This window comes from Hevea brasiliensis, chromosome 3 (assembly GCF_030052815.1).
Source record: "Hevea brasiliensis isolate MT/VB/25A 57/8 chromosome 3, ASM3005281v1, whole genome shotgun sequence".
Classification (NCBI taxonomy): Eukaryota; Viridiplantae; Streptophyta; class Magnoliopsida; order Malpighiales; family Euphorbiaceae; genus Hevea; species Hevea brasiliensis.
Genome location: NC_079495.1, coordinates 5,975,526 through 5,990,872, shown reverse-complemented (window position 1 = coordinate 5,990,872; position 15,347 = coordinate 5,975,526). Strand labels below are relative to the sequence as shown.

The following is a 15,347-nucleotide window of genomic DNA, read 5'->3' as shown; positions in this document are numbered from 1 at the left end:
CTCAATTGGGGTTGATATGCTAGTTAACTGACATTTTAATTCAATTTTAATATAAACTTAGACAAGTGATTGAATTGCTCTATACATAAAAAGAATAACGAATGTGCAGTACTGGGTTATATTAAGATAAGGTAATTGAGGGTTGTCGACAAAGAGATTATTTGCAAGTGGACTGTTATGAAAGCTTTTAGAAGTTTGTTTGTTCTTCTTTACGAAGGCATAATATTCAATGGCCAAGAATCAAATTAGATGGAAACTGATTTTGCATGCGTCTTAGGTTCTATTTCACATTATTGTGGTAGTCAATCTTAAGAAAAAAGTATTGTTTGAGTCCATTAATTATTAGTAAGATGTAATGATTTCATTTATCTTCGTCTACTTATGTATTTTTAATATATAATTAATTTTTATTTAATTAGTGTTATTTTTATCCACCAGTAGAAGGTTTTGTGCAGTTTTTGATGTGTTATGTATGTGGGTATGAAATTAGCTTTCTTGTGATCAGTGAGGTTTATTTCAATGATATTAGAAGACAGTGACACATCTAAAGTCTAAATTCTGAACTGATAAATGGTAACCTTAGTCATATATAGCATTTACCTGAGAGTTAAAATTTATATACAAGAGTTTAGATGCAATTTTGTATATTATATATAATTATAATCCCTCAATAAAAGAGTTACATGTAATTATAATTAAATATTATTTTAAATGATAAATCAAAATTTCATTTTTCGCTTGATTAACTCGGTTGTGTATTGCATTTTATTGAATTTAATGATACTGCATGGAACAAACTATTTTAATTTATCATTAATTTTGTCATCACTTTGTGGAATACAATGATTTTATTTTTATTATCAGAAAAGATTGAATGCATAACCCTCACTTGTAATTTGTTCAATTGAATTGATTTTAATTGTTGTGGTTGGATTTATGTGTTAACATTATCAACTCAATTCAATCCCTTTATATGCCTTTCCTTTAAATCTAGCTAGTATCCAATTCAATTTCTTTTAATTTTCTGAGAATTTAAGTGGTATACTTGTAATATGAATTTCTTCTATTTATTTTAATTTAAAAAAAATATTTTCTTTATTTTATTAACATTTAAAAATATTTGTTATAAAAATTTATGAATTATTAAACATGTGTCCAACACATTAAAAAAATAGTGTGTAAGACATTCTCTTTATTAGAATGATTTAATATGTCAAATATATATCTCTAGCATTGTATACCCTTCAATGAAAGCATTTTGATGTATCATAGCTCTTATTTGAAAATGTGAATAATTTGTAGTTTCTATGGAACAAGAAATTAAAAATCTAAATATTAGAGGTGTGCATGATTCTTATTTCTTTCAAATTTAATTAAAAATAAGGATAATTTATAATTAAATCTCTGATTTTAGCAATATTCAAATATTAGTCTCTGATATACTTTTTAGTAACAACTTGATTCTGAAAGTTTAATTATGTTAGCAAATTAGTTTTTGCCATTAATTGTTTTTAATTTAAAATAATTTAATCTTTAAAATTTTGTTTTATTAGTAAATTTGAACATAAGTTAAGGAAAAGTATTAGGCATCAGCAACACTATATATTTTGCTATGTTTGCTTTGATTTTATTACATTATTTTATTTTTATAATATAATTTTATTTGCCTGATTTTCTTTTATTATTGTTATTTTTTTAAGAGGAAGAACAATCTCTCTATAAACCATGATATGAAGGCCTCATCCTACACTTCATGGTCTGGGATTTTGAATATTTATAGGATCCATTATCATAACTTTATATAGTTTTGGTATGGGTGTTTTTAAGATTCTTTATTTCAAATATAAATAATTTTAAACAGCCCCAATATCTATGTCTCTTATCCTTTCCCTTCTTTTTCCTTCCCATTCTTTGATAAATTTTATCAACTTATAATATTACAGTCTTTCAACTTAAAAATATAATATAAAATTTTTTATATAGTAAAATTCCTTTGGCAATAATCGATTTTTCAGTTAAACATAATATGGACAAATTCAGCATTGCGTTTCATTGTCCTTTAACTTTGTAACTTATAACACAATTATCCAACAACTTTACATCAATGTAAAATAATTATAACACTTATTGTTATTTAAAACCATATTTATATAATACCATCTAATTAAAAAAATATTTTAAGATAAATAAAAATTAAGTATAATTATATAAAAATTTAATTAAATTTTTTTCTTAAAAATAATTTATTCTAAATGAAACCTTTCGGTGCTTCTCTCTCCATTTCTTCAATCTCAAACTCCCCAACAGTCTGTGTCTTTCGCCCTTGTGTTTCGGATTTCCGTTCCCTCAAACACTGCCCATTTCAACTTCTGTCATTTATTTCATTAATGTTTATGGTTTGGGTTTCTATCAACAGGTAAACTGTTAATTTTTCAATGGATTTTTTTTTTCCTTTTAATTTCATCCTTTAGATTTGTTGTTAGTATTATTTTGATGTCAATAATATCATTTTTATTTAAAAATTTAGAATTATTATTATTTTTAAAATTAAGTAATTTTGAATATAAAAATTAGAATTTAAATTATTAAAATTATAAAATTTTTTAATTAAATTTATAATACACCGAATAAGAAGTTTCTTTAAAATCGTACTACTTACTAGTGGAAGGGGTTGGCATAGGTCACTGGCACAAAGACAAGAATTTTCCTTAAAATAATAATATCTATTAATGAAGGGGTTGGCCTAGTCATCACCACAAAGTCAATACGTGATAACTACTCCTTTTGTCTTATTTCAATAATTTTTTTTAAAATTTTTCATAAAAATTAAAAAAAAATAATTGAATAATATTATTCTTATAAAAAAATACTAATAATGGATTAAAATATCTTTATATTGTTGAAATGTAAAAAATTACTTAAAAAAAAATAAATGCATTGGAATAGTAATAGTTAAGGATAAAGTTAAAAAATATAATTAATATTTTTTAATCATCTATTATAATGGTGTGGAGAGAGTAATTTTTTTTAGACAAAAACTAAACATAAAGGACAAATTACAATTATTAAAATTAGAATATATTGACAAATGTCAAGTAATTAAATAAACAAACAAATGAATCATTAAAATAGATAAATAAATTATTAATAATATGAAAAATAATAATTCCAGAAATAGTTCATATACATTGAATTTAAAAGGAGAAAGTTTTAACTAGTTATCACTATAGTCTAATGAGAAATATATAGTTCGTATACACTGAATGATCATATATATATGATCATTAAAATATTATATTAGAAAAAAAATAAAAAAGAATAGAAAAGTGTTGAATGGTTATAATTTGGAAAGGATAAATTATTGAGTAATAATAATTTAAAATAATTGAATCAATAATTCAATTGACATGAAACTAAAATATTATATATAATAATGAAAATTATAAAAAAAAATTATTTAAATATGATCTATTATAAATTTAATATATAAATATATAAAATTTATATATTTAATTGATGAATGTCTATATATATATAATAAATAAGATTTGAGGCAAATATATAATAAAAAAATATAAAGGGTTAAAAGGTCTAATTCACAACATTACCAAACTCAAATTAATGGCCAAAGAATCACATGGCATGCATTTTCAACCCTATAAACAAAGATTACCACCACACCCACCAACCTTATCTATGGTCATTGTTCAAAACAACAAGATGAACCAATGGCCTTCTACTTAAGCATATGCAATTGGCCAACCCCTTGCATGATAATCCTCTTTAAATTACACAATTACTCTTCTCCTCTAAAAAATTCTCCTCTACTCTTATTATTCTCCTCCTTCCCTTCTTCTTCCCTATATATGCATCTCCATTGCCAAACTATCATATTCATATCCCTAAGAGAAGAACAAAGAAACCAAAAACACAACAAAAAGAATGAGTTCTCTCCCTCATATAGTAGAAGACTGCATGGGTGTCCTCCAACTCTTCAGTGATGGTACCATTTTTAGGTCCAAAACTATAGATTTCAATCTACCCGTCAACAATAACACCTCCATCCTCTTCAGTGATTGTCTCTTCGACAAAACTCACAACCTTCATCTCCGTCTCTACAAACCCATGTTGATATCACCCTCAAACAACAAACTTCCCATTTTATTTTTCATTCATGGCGGTGGTTTCTGTGTAGGCTCTCGCTTGTGGCCTAACTGTCACAACTGCTGTCTGCGGCTAGCTTCCGGGCTCAACGCTCTTGTTGTTGCACCGGACTATCGTTTGGCGCCCGAGCATAGGTTGCCGGCAGCTATGGAGGATGGAATTAGTGCCATGCAATGGCTGCAAGCTCAAGCTTTGAGGAGTGAAAATGGTGGTCATGCATGGCTGAGTAATGGTGAAGTAGATTTTGAGCAGGTTTTTGTTTTGGGTGACTCTTCTGGGGGTAATATCGCACACCACTTGGCGGTTCGGCTTGGTGCTGGTTCGAGTGGGTTGGCGCCGGTTCGTGTGCGAGGTTATATCCTGTTGGCGCCATTTTTTGGTGGGCTTGCTAGGACAAAGTCAGAGGAAGGCCCTAGTGAACATTTGCTGAATCTAGAGATTCTTGACAGGTAAATTATTTCTCATTATTTGGGGGCTCAAGATCGATCTCCCAGCACCCACTAACACATCCATCTATAATCTATGTGCGTATATGTCTACTTTTGGTGGCTAATGATTTTATATTTGAATTTGTCTTATTTATAATGAAAGAATGACAAATCAATAACTTTTATTTAATAAAATAATTATAATTTATATTTCAAAATAAGATTTTTTTTAAAAAAAAATAATAATAATTACATGAATTATCAGGTGACACATTGGTCTACGTTCATTTTCATGGATTTTTGATACTGATGATATGTCGTCTAGGGGTACACATAGGCCAATAATTGTGTATCACATCATTTTGCTTTATGGTTTGTGACAATGATTTGAAAACTTATTAATTTGTGCATTAATCGAAGCTGTGCTGTTCAGTGCAGGCATATCATAGACATTCCAACGGATAGGGCTTTTCGAATATTCGAATAGGATTTTTGAATATTCAATACAAAATTTTAATAGAATGAATTTACCAAATATATAATTAAATTTAAAATAAATTTAAATTTAAAATTTAATATTTATTATGAATTTAAATTGAATTTGTGTTTTATATATTGACTATTAATTATAAAATATGTTTATATAAATATTTAATTAAGTATAAATTATATATTTTTATAATAATATTTATAAATTTTTATATATTTTATTTTGTAAAAATGAAATTAAAATATTTTATAAAATTATTAAATTTTTAAAATATAAATTATTAATTAAAAAAATTATATAGATTATTAATTAAAATATATAAAATTAAATAAATTTAAATATTTGTTAGGCAATAATAATCAAGTTTGGAATTGATTCAAATAGTTAAATTTAAATTTAAAATTTAATACTTATGATGAATTTAAATTGTGCTCGTGTTTTATATATTGAGTATTAATTATAGAATATATTTATATAAATATTTAATTAAGTATAAATTATATAGTTTTATAATAATATTTATAAATTTTTATATATTTTATTTTATATAAAATGTAATTAAAATATTGTATTAAATTATTAAATTTTTAAAATATAAACTATTAATTAAAAAAATTATATAGATTATTAATTAAAATATATAAAATTAAATAAATTTAAATATTTGTTAAGTAATAATAATCAAGTTTATAATTGATTCAAATAGTTAAAAATAAATTTTAATTAAATTTAAGACGAATTTAAATTTTGAGAATATTAACCAAATTTAAATTTATATTCTAATAGGATAATTTTAAGAGATATCTTTTCCTTTGCCATTCCTAGCATAACACAAATCATATATCAGACATCTAGACTAGTGAATTTTTACCTCCTAATTGACGGATGATATTGATAATCTTTTTCAATCAATATAATTATATCTTATAGATTAGGGTTACCACTTTTTCTTCAAAGTGATGGATAGGCACATGTCATCATCACCTAATAATTGCCATGTGATATGTCACGACCCAACCTATGGGCCGGACCGGCACTAGAACCTGGGTTAGCCTAAAGCCCCCGAGGCCCGTAGTAAGCCTAACTATTCATTAACCCAACTCTAAGGCCCATTTGGGCTCAATTTCAAGAATTTAACCGGACAGGGTCCGGTCATAAAATGGACCTTTCAACGGAGAGTTTTTGACTCACCCGACCTGTAAACACAATAAATAATCAATTGGGGAGCTCAGCTCACCCTCCACATACTCAAATGTCATAAAAATAAATCATATATCAGATCCCTCATCCAATTCATCAAACATGCATAAAATAATAAGTTTACAGGTCCAAAATAAAAATTTATATTACAGACCCAATTCAAATAAATATTTCTAACACATGCGGAAATTCTAGAGTTAACAGGTTTATACAACCATTATTAAACGACCTGCGAGGGAGAAAAGCAGGTTAACCTCAAAAATATCCTCTGGGCACGGACGGAAAATATTGACCGAGAGAAGCGCGTCGACGAGAGAGTAAAATATCAATTTTAACCATAATCTCTATAACTATCTAAAGCTAATGCACCCTGTAAAGTGAAATGCAACATAAGTAATAATTTCACATCATAACAGCAAAAAGGTAATTTGGAACACTCATGCACCCGATAATGTCAAACAATACATATATGGGCGATCCCTATCTGACTCTCTTAATCAAGAACTGACTTTCACTTAAATAACCAAATCGAGGTCCAGTGAAGAACATCCATAGTCAACACCACATCACATGCAAACGACGCACACACCGCTTCAAATACCACAATAACATTCATATACTTTTAATGGGTTGTGAATGCAACATAAAACGTGCATAGAGTTTAACTATATAGATACATACATATAAGTGATGCATGGGCATGCTTAAACACATAATAATATCGAAATTATAATTAAAATTAATATTTTACTCACAAACTTGACAGCAATTACTGTGGCGGCTGGGCGGAGGAAGAAGGTTGTCCCGGCTCACTTGACAATTTTATTACAATCATTTAATAAATTTGACTCAATACAAATTAAGAAAAGACCAAATACATTCTAAGTAGTGCCAAAAATTTGACAGAGTCTCCCCTATACCTAGAACCTACCCAACCTGCAAAAGGGCTCAAAACGCACTTCTATATTCACAATTCATATACTCACAACTCAATCACATCACACAGCCCCTCCTGGGCCTATCCAAACAATCCTCAATCACAACATGTAATTTTACAGTTTAGTCCTTATAATTGATCATTTTTGCAAAAACTACCCAAATAAGCTCTAAAAATTCTAAAACTTTGCCTCGAGTTCCTTAGCAATATTAATAGGCTATTGCAAAAAGAATCATAATTTTCTGAGCTACCACGAATATTTTATGGATTTTTAATCCCATTTAAGTACTAGAAAATTATGAAAAATTTGGAGACTTTTGCTTGTGCAATCGTTCGGCGAATTCATGCATCACTCATCACCGAATTTTCGCGAATTGATGATACTACATGAAGCCCACAACACGGAAGTTGGTACATAAATTTTTACTGAATTTTCTAAGCTCATTTAATGCTCGGAAAAACACTGCGAAGTTCCGTGAGACCCATCGAAAAATTTCAAAATTTATATTTAAGTCTCGGAGTGGAGCGCTTGCTTACTCTTTTTTTTTTGGGGGTTTCACGGTTTGCAAGAAATCTAGCCTAAAAGTCAAAATGGGCTAAAATTTTCTGGACAAAAATTGGACAAACCGCTCGATGGATTTTGGTGTTCTTGGTGTCTATGGAAAGCTTTCAAGGTGTATATGGGTTTAGACATAAGACCCAAAAATGGTGGGGCCGCGATGGTTTTGGCGGAAAGGGCGGCGGCGCAGCAAGCGGTGGCTGTCCGCGGCAAGCAAGGCGGCGTTGCGCGCGGGCGGGCATGTGTGGGTGGTGAGGAGTGGAGAGGGGCCAGTGGTGTGGGAGAGGGAGGCGCCGACGGGGGAGGTGAGAGGAGAGAGAAAACGGGAGAGAGGAAGAAAAGAAAAAGGAAGAAGGATTCATGATATAAAATTTTGAATTTTTACTCTACCTTGGGACCAAAAACAAGGCTCAAAAATTTCAAAAAAATTCTAGAAAACTCAGAAAAATTTGTAGACTCCAAATATATTTTTAGTTTTGCCACGTGGTCTTTAAATTAATTTTTAAAAATTATCAAAATTTTATATTTTTGGGAAATCAAACCTGATTTCAAAAATTCAAAAAAAAATCTCAAATAATTTCCTAAAATTTAAATAAAATTAAAACATCAATATTTGCCCAAAAATAATAAATTTAAAAATTAGGAGTGTTACATGATATGTATTGAATTAATAACTTTTGCATTGGGAGATTATATCAATAGATTTTGAAGACTTATAATGAATTGGGATTAATTTGAGGTTTTTATATGATTTCTCCAATGATCAAATGATAATTGATGTGAAATTTTTATTAAGTATATTAATAATTTATTGACAATAAAATCAATTTGAGAATTTAATCAAATGTGAGGATTTAATTGATAATTATATAAATTTTATAGCTTAATTGTAAAAATTAATAAATTTTATTTTTTTTAATTAACCCTATATAATATAAAGAAATTTCTTTTTATACCTAGATTAAAACTCCATTTATTTTATGAAAAATATATATATATATATATTTTTTCGGTCTAGACCACCCGGTGTCCGGCCCACTAGCTGACTAATTCGGATCGGGTACTGCAGAGGTCCATTATGGGGGCGATCCTCCCAACCCAGTTGGCTCCATCCACATCGTCAAGATTCGAACCGCGGACGTTGCTTAAGGGACTTAGTGCCTCATCCCGCTAGACCAACTGGTAGTTGGTTGAAATTTTTCTTTTTTAAAAGCAATAAAACAAAATATTGGAAGGAAATTATTTTTTCAATTTAGGAAAAATAACTTTTTATTTTAAGATTGAAAAGTTATTTTTTCTTATGTTTACTTGATTATCATTAGTCTTTTTTTATTGTGTACCCACTTAGACTTCTGGATCACCAGAACTAAAGACTAATTAGTATCTTTTTAGTTTTTTTTCACTGAATTTTTGTAAAAATTTTAATTAATTGTCAATTGATTCTTAATGTCATATATACTAAATAATAAAAAATAATTTATTTTTCTAAAAAATATTTTCACTTTGCGAAACAAACAAAACCAATATATCTTATCACATATGTTAATTATAACACAATAATTATTCAATTATTGGATTTATATGTGCATGCACATTAATCATGAAAGAAGGGTAATTTTGGTTTTTGTAGATTCATCTAAAAGGAGCTGACTGAACTTTTCTTTTAGAATATCCCTTCTGAGTAAGAAAGTGACATGATGACAAAGGCCAAAAATTCACATTTTATGAGTTAGTGCCCAGTGCAAGATACATATTATGTGATCATATAGCTACTGCCTTCTTACTCTTTATCTTATGTTCTCCAACAATTGAAGAAACTTTTACAATTAGAAACATGCATAATTACATATATACTTCTTTCTGTGTTCGATATAATAATCGATCATTTACCCTAAAAGGTTTTTGATTTTCTTTTTCACTATCACATGCAGATTTTGGAGACTTTCTATGCCTGTTGGAGAAAGTAGAGAGCACCCATTGGCGAACCCATTTGGACCAGCTAGCTTGAATCTTGAACCAGTTGCTCTTGATCCGATATTGGTGTTGGTTGGTAGCGATGAATTGTTGAAAGATAGGGTTGAGGACTATGCTAAAAGGTTAGAAGAAATGGGGAAGAAAATTCAGTACCTTGAATTTGAGGGAAAGCAGCATGGTTTCTTCACGGATGATCCATTCTCTGAATCTGCAAATGACGTTATTGAACTCATCAAGAAGTTCATGCTTGAGAACTCTGCTTAAATTATATATATATATATATATATATATATATATATATATATATATATATATATATATATATATATATATATTTGATGCTGCTTGGCATTCTTGGGTCTCCAGTACAGCTTAACTAGATGTTGAGTTCTCTGAAAACACAAAGGTGAGTGGCCCAATGGCATCCACTCCAATGCTCAAGTCAGAGAAGGCTTTTGACGACCAATATCACAGTGAAAGAAAGTACTCTCCTTATCAGTGTGATTCTAGGCGATGATCCGCCACTATTTCTAACAACTTGTCTTGTGTCCATGTCAAATAGAGCTCGTCTCTATCAAATTGATCTCTATCCGAACTTTGTCTTGATCAATCTGTCCTTACAAAGTTGGTACTATATATTCTTACAAAGTTGGTAACCGAAAATCTAGCAACTATTAGCAGTTAGGGTTTATTGTATTAGAGTTGAGGATGCTAAAGTTTGTAATATATATAGCATGTACATTTCTTGTGAAGGTGTAATATATAAATGGAGAAAAATAAATTCATTATACTTGTCATCATAAACCTTCTATTTCAACTTTGTGGGGGATTACTGAGTGTTACGCCCACTTTCCCTTTCAGTGGACCCTTTTGATTGGCTTGCTCAACTTTAACGTCTAGCGGTAGAGCAAGTGATTTGATCCCGAAGTTGTTTGGAGCATATGCAAGCTTTTGTATGTATATTTGGAAACTTGTGGGCGTTTTGTCGTCATTTGAAGCTTTTAGTTCTTCTCACTTGTCTCCACTCTAGTTCCAGCTCTAACGATACTGAGATGGGTTTTGGGTGATTTGTGGTGTTTGTGTGCTGGTATCCAAGGTGTACTGTTTTGGGTTTAGGGTTGCTGTATGGGATTCAATTTGTGAGCTTTACCCTTCTCTTTGCTCTGTAATTGTATTTTGCCCAGTAAGCCATGAAACGCAATTCTCCATTGCAGTTTTAAAAAAAAAAAATAATCAATTAGATAAAAATAGAAATTCAAATTTAATCAACTGAATTTATTTTAGGAAAAGTTACTTTTGTTATAAGTTGTTGCATGAGATGAAGAACAACTTTTGGAGGATTTTGCAATATATGGACAGGCCTGTGGAGATAGAGTAAAATGTACAAGCCAACTAGCAAAAGAATTCGTTCTGGGAAAGCACTCCCTCCAATTTTCTTGGTTTTAGTTCTTTTCTTCCTGGCTAACTTTTCTGGGAAAACATAATCCTAATTTCCTGAGGAAAACTACTTCCATATGTAGTCCATATTCTACTTAAAAAATATTTTGTGAAGACCTTTTTCTTTAATATTGTTCCTGTGCCTTCACTATATATCAAAGTGCATTGTGATTTTGTGAATCCTGCATTAGCATGTTAATGTACACTAATTGACAGTAGTAAATTATATTGTTCATCAGGATGGTGATTATCCTTGCCAAGACCCAAGCGCCCAGCTTGTTATCAACGGATGCGAGATACATGAGCAAATGGCTCAGGATTAGCCTTCGATGCAGGTTTAGCTACTTCTGGGTCTCCAAACACATTCCAGAAACGCAAGGTCTCATCCCCAGCTGCAGTTGCCACTGTGTATCCATTTGGGCTCTGCAGAAAATCAGAATAGTAATATGAGAGAAATCAGTACTTTTCAAATCTAGCTGCAATAGCAAAGGACAAAAAAAAATGTCAAGATTTAGTTGATTCATTATAGGTACCTGAGTCATGAAGAGGACTCTAGATGTATGCCCGGTGAGCTTAGACATCTTTACCATTGACGGATATTTCCACAGAATGAGCTGATTCTCTGTAAACCCATGAGAGCTGAGTAATTCACTTTCATGCTTATTCCAAAGGAGAGCACAAACCTGTGAGCCAGTATTTACTGAATTCAAGCAAGAGCCAGTATGGCTGTTCCAGAATTTAATGCACATGTCACCCCCACCTCCACCAGAGGCCAGTAGACTGCTCTGGAAGGGACACCAAGCAAGGGCCTTCACTGCAGCTCTGTGATTTTCAAACCTGTGAAGCCATTGCGTTGGTGAATTTGAAGAGGTCATCGATCTGTCCCATATGAAAAGAAGGTTATCGTTCCCGCCACTTGCTAACTGCTGGCCTGAAACTGACCATTTCAGTCCACAAACTTCCTGGTGGTGTCCCCGGTATGTTTCAACAACGTGTTCTCTTACTCTCACATCATTGTTGATGATTTTTGCATCCATTCCTCCAGTAGTAAGAACGTGATTGTTCCAGGCCAGGGAATTTACTCGTAATTGGTGGCCACCTCTTAATGTTCGTACATGCTTGAATTGTGACATGGAAAGAAGTCAGCAAAAAGAATATATCAAATCCAAAAGAAGGTAATCAATGACAGTTGAAAACCAATCGGAAATAGCACTGCTACATTACATACCCGTAGATTACTATTGCAGTCCCATATCTGGATATCGGAATTGCTCAAGCCGATTGCAATGTGACACCCATCTGGAGCCCAGCTGATGCTAGCAACAGGACCATCCTCACTGTTAACAGTAACAAGTTCAGAGGTAGACCTATTTGAAGCATCCCATAGGTACACTGTGTCTCCGAGAGCAATTGCAAGGACATTGCTGCTACCCCAGTCTAGCAAATTCAAGTAGAAATCATCCACTAGCTCTGGCGCATCCAATGTCCTCTCTGGACTCTGTGAAATCAGTTCCAAGTATTTAGGCACATAAAAAAAAAATTATAGCTAAATTCAATCTATATAGGGAAATCTCTATATATTAAAGGACTAGATAGAATATGAACGTGCCTGAGGAATGTAGCGCCGGCGCTTGACAATTTTAGGTTGATGAAATGATGAAAAGAGCTCTTGCGGGATTGGGTTCACAAAAGCAGGTGGTTTGTTCTTGAATGCCAAAATGCGTCTCCCGGCGGTGATATTGAATGTGTCAGCCAACAACTTCTGGTATGGTTCGCTTGACGGTGAACTCCAAACAGCGGGCTTCTCCTTGCCTTTCCTCCCTTCTGTCAGCATGTAATGTGCATAATCCATGTCCATTGCTGACCGATTCGGTATAAATCTATCCAACTGTTGATTTGCAAAGGAGATTGAATCAGAAGACTATCATCAAATTCAAAATCTTCAAATTTGAGAGCGGATTATTACCCACCAAAATTTAAATAGGAAATTCTGGGTTTTTCCTTTGAAGAAAGAATCATGAAGCAAGAGTAAGGATTAATTGGTATGAAAAACTAAAGGAAATAAAAATGCGTTAATGAATCCAAGAAAAGAAAACCTTAACAATTCGCTTACATTTTCGCGGGAGTTTTTCCTTTGAAGAGGGCTTCGAGTTTGAATATCGGTAGAAGAGCACATCAATCTTGGATACATAACGAACCCAAGAGAGAGATAGAGACAGAGACAGAAAAAACAAGAAACCAAGCCTGCAAAACACAAGAACCTATAATTAAAAAGGAAAAAAGAAGACGAAATTAACATAGAGAAAATGCAGAGATAGAGAATGAGAGGTTGAGAAGATTGATGATTGTGTTGCTGCCAATTCGAAAGAATGTATTGTTCGATAGAGAATTATCAAGAATTAAAAAAAAAATGGATTGAAGACGAAAGATTGATCAATTCTCCATTGTTTCTTGGCTTGGAGGAGGATTCTTTTAAATTTTTGAATTGGGTTACAGATTCATGCCTTATTAATAATAATGTGCCGTTGCAACATAGTTTGACGGATACGTCCCTCGAAGTAACCGCCATGGACCCTCATACTGATCCAGGGTCTTTTGGTAATTTGACAAATAGTCAAGTTAAGACGGTGACTTCAATAGCCAGAACACGTAAGACAAACGGCGCCGTGACGAGCTCAAACACGGCCTTTTGGAGTGTTACTATGCGGCGTCGTTCCAACGCAACAACCCAGACCGCAGGGTTTAAGAACTATTTACAGCAGGGAGCCGTAGTCTGATTTTTTGAGCGAAGAACATCAATAAGAGCCTCTTTAGTCTTGAATTCTTGAATTCATGGAAGAACATCATCGCTGTAACATAACCAATTTGTTATTAAAAAAATAACTAAATAAATAAATTTAAAGATCAAATATAATTTAATTGAAAGCTAAAGTGTAACTATAGAAAACTTTAAAGATTTTTTTTTCTTTTTAATTAACATTAAGCACCTGTTTTGTAGTGAGGAAGAGGAAGAGAAACACTGCTTTGGGGTGTTACCATGGGGGGTCGTTCCAACGCAACAAGCCAATCTAGGTAGGAATGATAATGGGTTGGATTGGGACCTCCCTCTTGCCCCCATAGTAGTTTTGAATTGGATTGAGGACTTCCCACTGGAGAAGCAAGGCAGGGTGAATTTTCCGTGGGAATTTTTTTTTATTTTTTTAATAAAAATAATAATATATTACTGTGCGAATGAATAGGACTGAGCAGAATTCGGTTCAAATTGAAAAATCGAATCGAATCGAGTTAATTCGGTTCAATTGGTTTGGTTTTAAAATTTAATCGGTTCAGTTCGGTTCGGTTTTAATTTATACAAATATATATAATATAATTATATTTGAAATATATAATGCAAAAAAAAAAATATATATATATTCGTTCTGTTTCTAGTTTGGTATATTTCGGTTCGGTTCGATCTTGAAGAGAAAAAATCAGTTAAACCGAACCGAACTGAATAGTGATTTATATAGTCAAATCTATGGTATAATAGTTAAGAGAGTGAATTATGAAATGTTGTGGGATCATGAATTTAGGCCCGAATGAATTACTACCGGAAAAGTTTGCAGATTGGATCGAGGTTTTGGCTCGGGCATCGGCGCGTCCCCGAAGTCGGAATCTTCAAAGGTAAACCCGAACCTAGATTTTACTTAATTTTATATTGCTTATATAGTTTTAAAAATCCATAATATATTCTTGGTATCTTAGTTAATTACTTTTCTTTTTGCAATAGCTTAGTAATATTGCTAAGATCAAGGCAAAGTTTTATAATTTTTAGAGCTTGTTTGGGTAGGTTTTGCAAAAATGATCAATAATAAGGATTAAATTGAAATTTTGCGTATTGTGATGGATGATTGATTTGATGGGCCTGTAGAAATTGTGTGATATGATTGAACTGTTGATGTATGGATTGTGAGTATAGAAGTGCGTTTTAGCCTTTTGCAAAGTTGGGTAGGTCCTAGGTATAGGGACTGCGAATTTTACAGTACGACTTAGGACGTAATTGGTCTTTTTCTTTATTTGTATTGAGTCGATTGTATTAAATAAATGTAATATGATTGTCGTGAGCCGATAGCCTTCTTCCTCCTCCCGGCCTGGTAATTTGTCGTCAAGTTGTGAGTA

At 31.7% G+C, this 15,347-nt stretch overlaps 2 protein-coding genes across 2 annotated transcripts; one reads left to right on the top strand and one right to left on the bottom strand.

The window, feature by feature from the left end:
* Positions 1-3,619: 3,619 nt before the first annotated feature.
* LOC110652383 (probable carboxylesterase 15) lies at positions 3,620-10,016 on the top strand. Its single transcript, XM_058143713.1, has 2 exons — positions 3,620-4,613; positions 9,710-10,016. The coding sequence occupies exons 1-2, from the start codon at positions 3,943-3,945 to the stop codon at positions 10,014-10,016; spliced, it is 978 nt and encodes a 325-aa protein (XP_057999696.1). The 5' UTR covers positions 3,620-3,942.
* Positions 10,017-11,307: 1,291 nt separating this feature from the next.
* LOC110652381 (cell division cycle 20.2, cofactor of APC complex) lies at positions 11,308-13,651 on the bottom strand. The gene is made up of 5 exons (XM_058143711.1): positions 13,303-13,651; positions 12,799-13,077; positions 12,418-12,687; positions 11,723-12,307; positions 11,308-11,612 (listed from the first exon to the last, which is right to left on the bottom strand). The coding sequence occupies exons 1-5, from the start codon at positions 13,486-13,488 to the stop codon at positions 11,472-11,474; spliced, it is 1,461 nt and encodes a 486-aa protein (XP_057999694.1). The 5' UTR covers positions 13,489-13,651; the 3' UTR covers positions 11,308-11,471.
* Between the last annotated feature and the right edge of the window lie 1,696 nt (positions 13,652-15,347).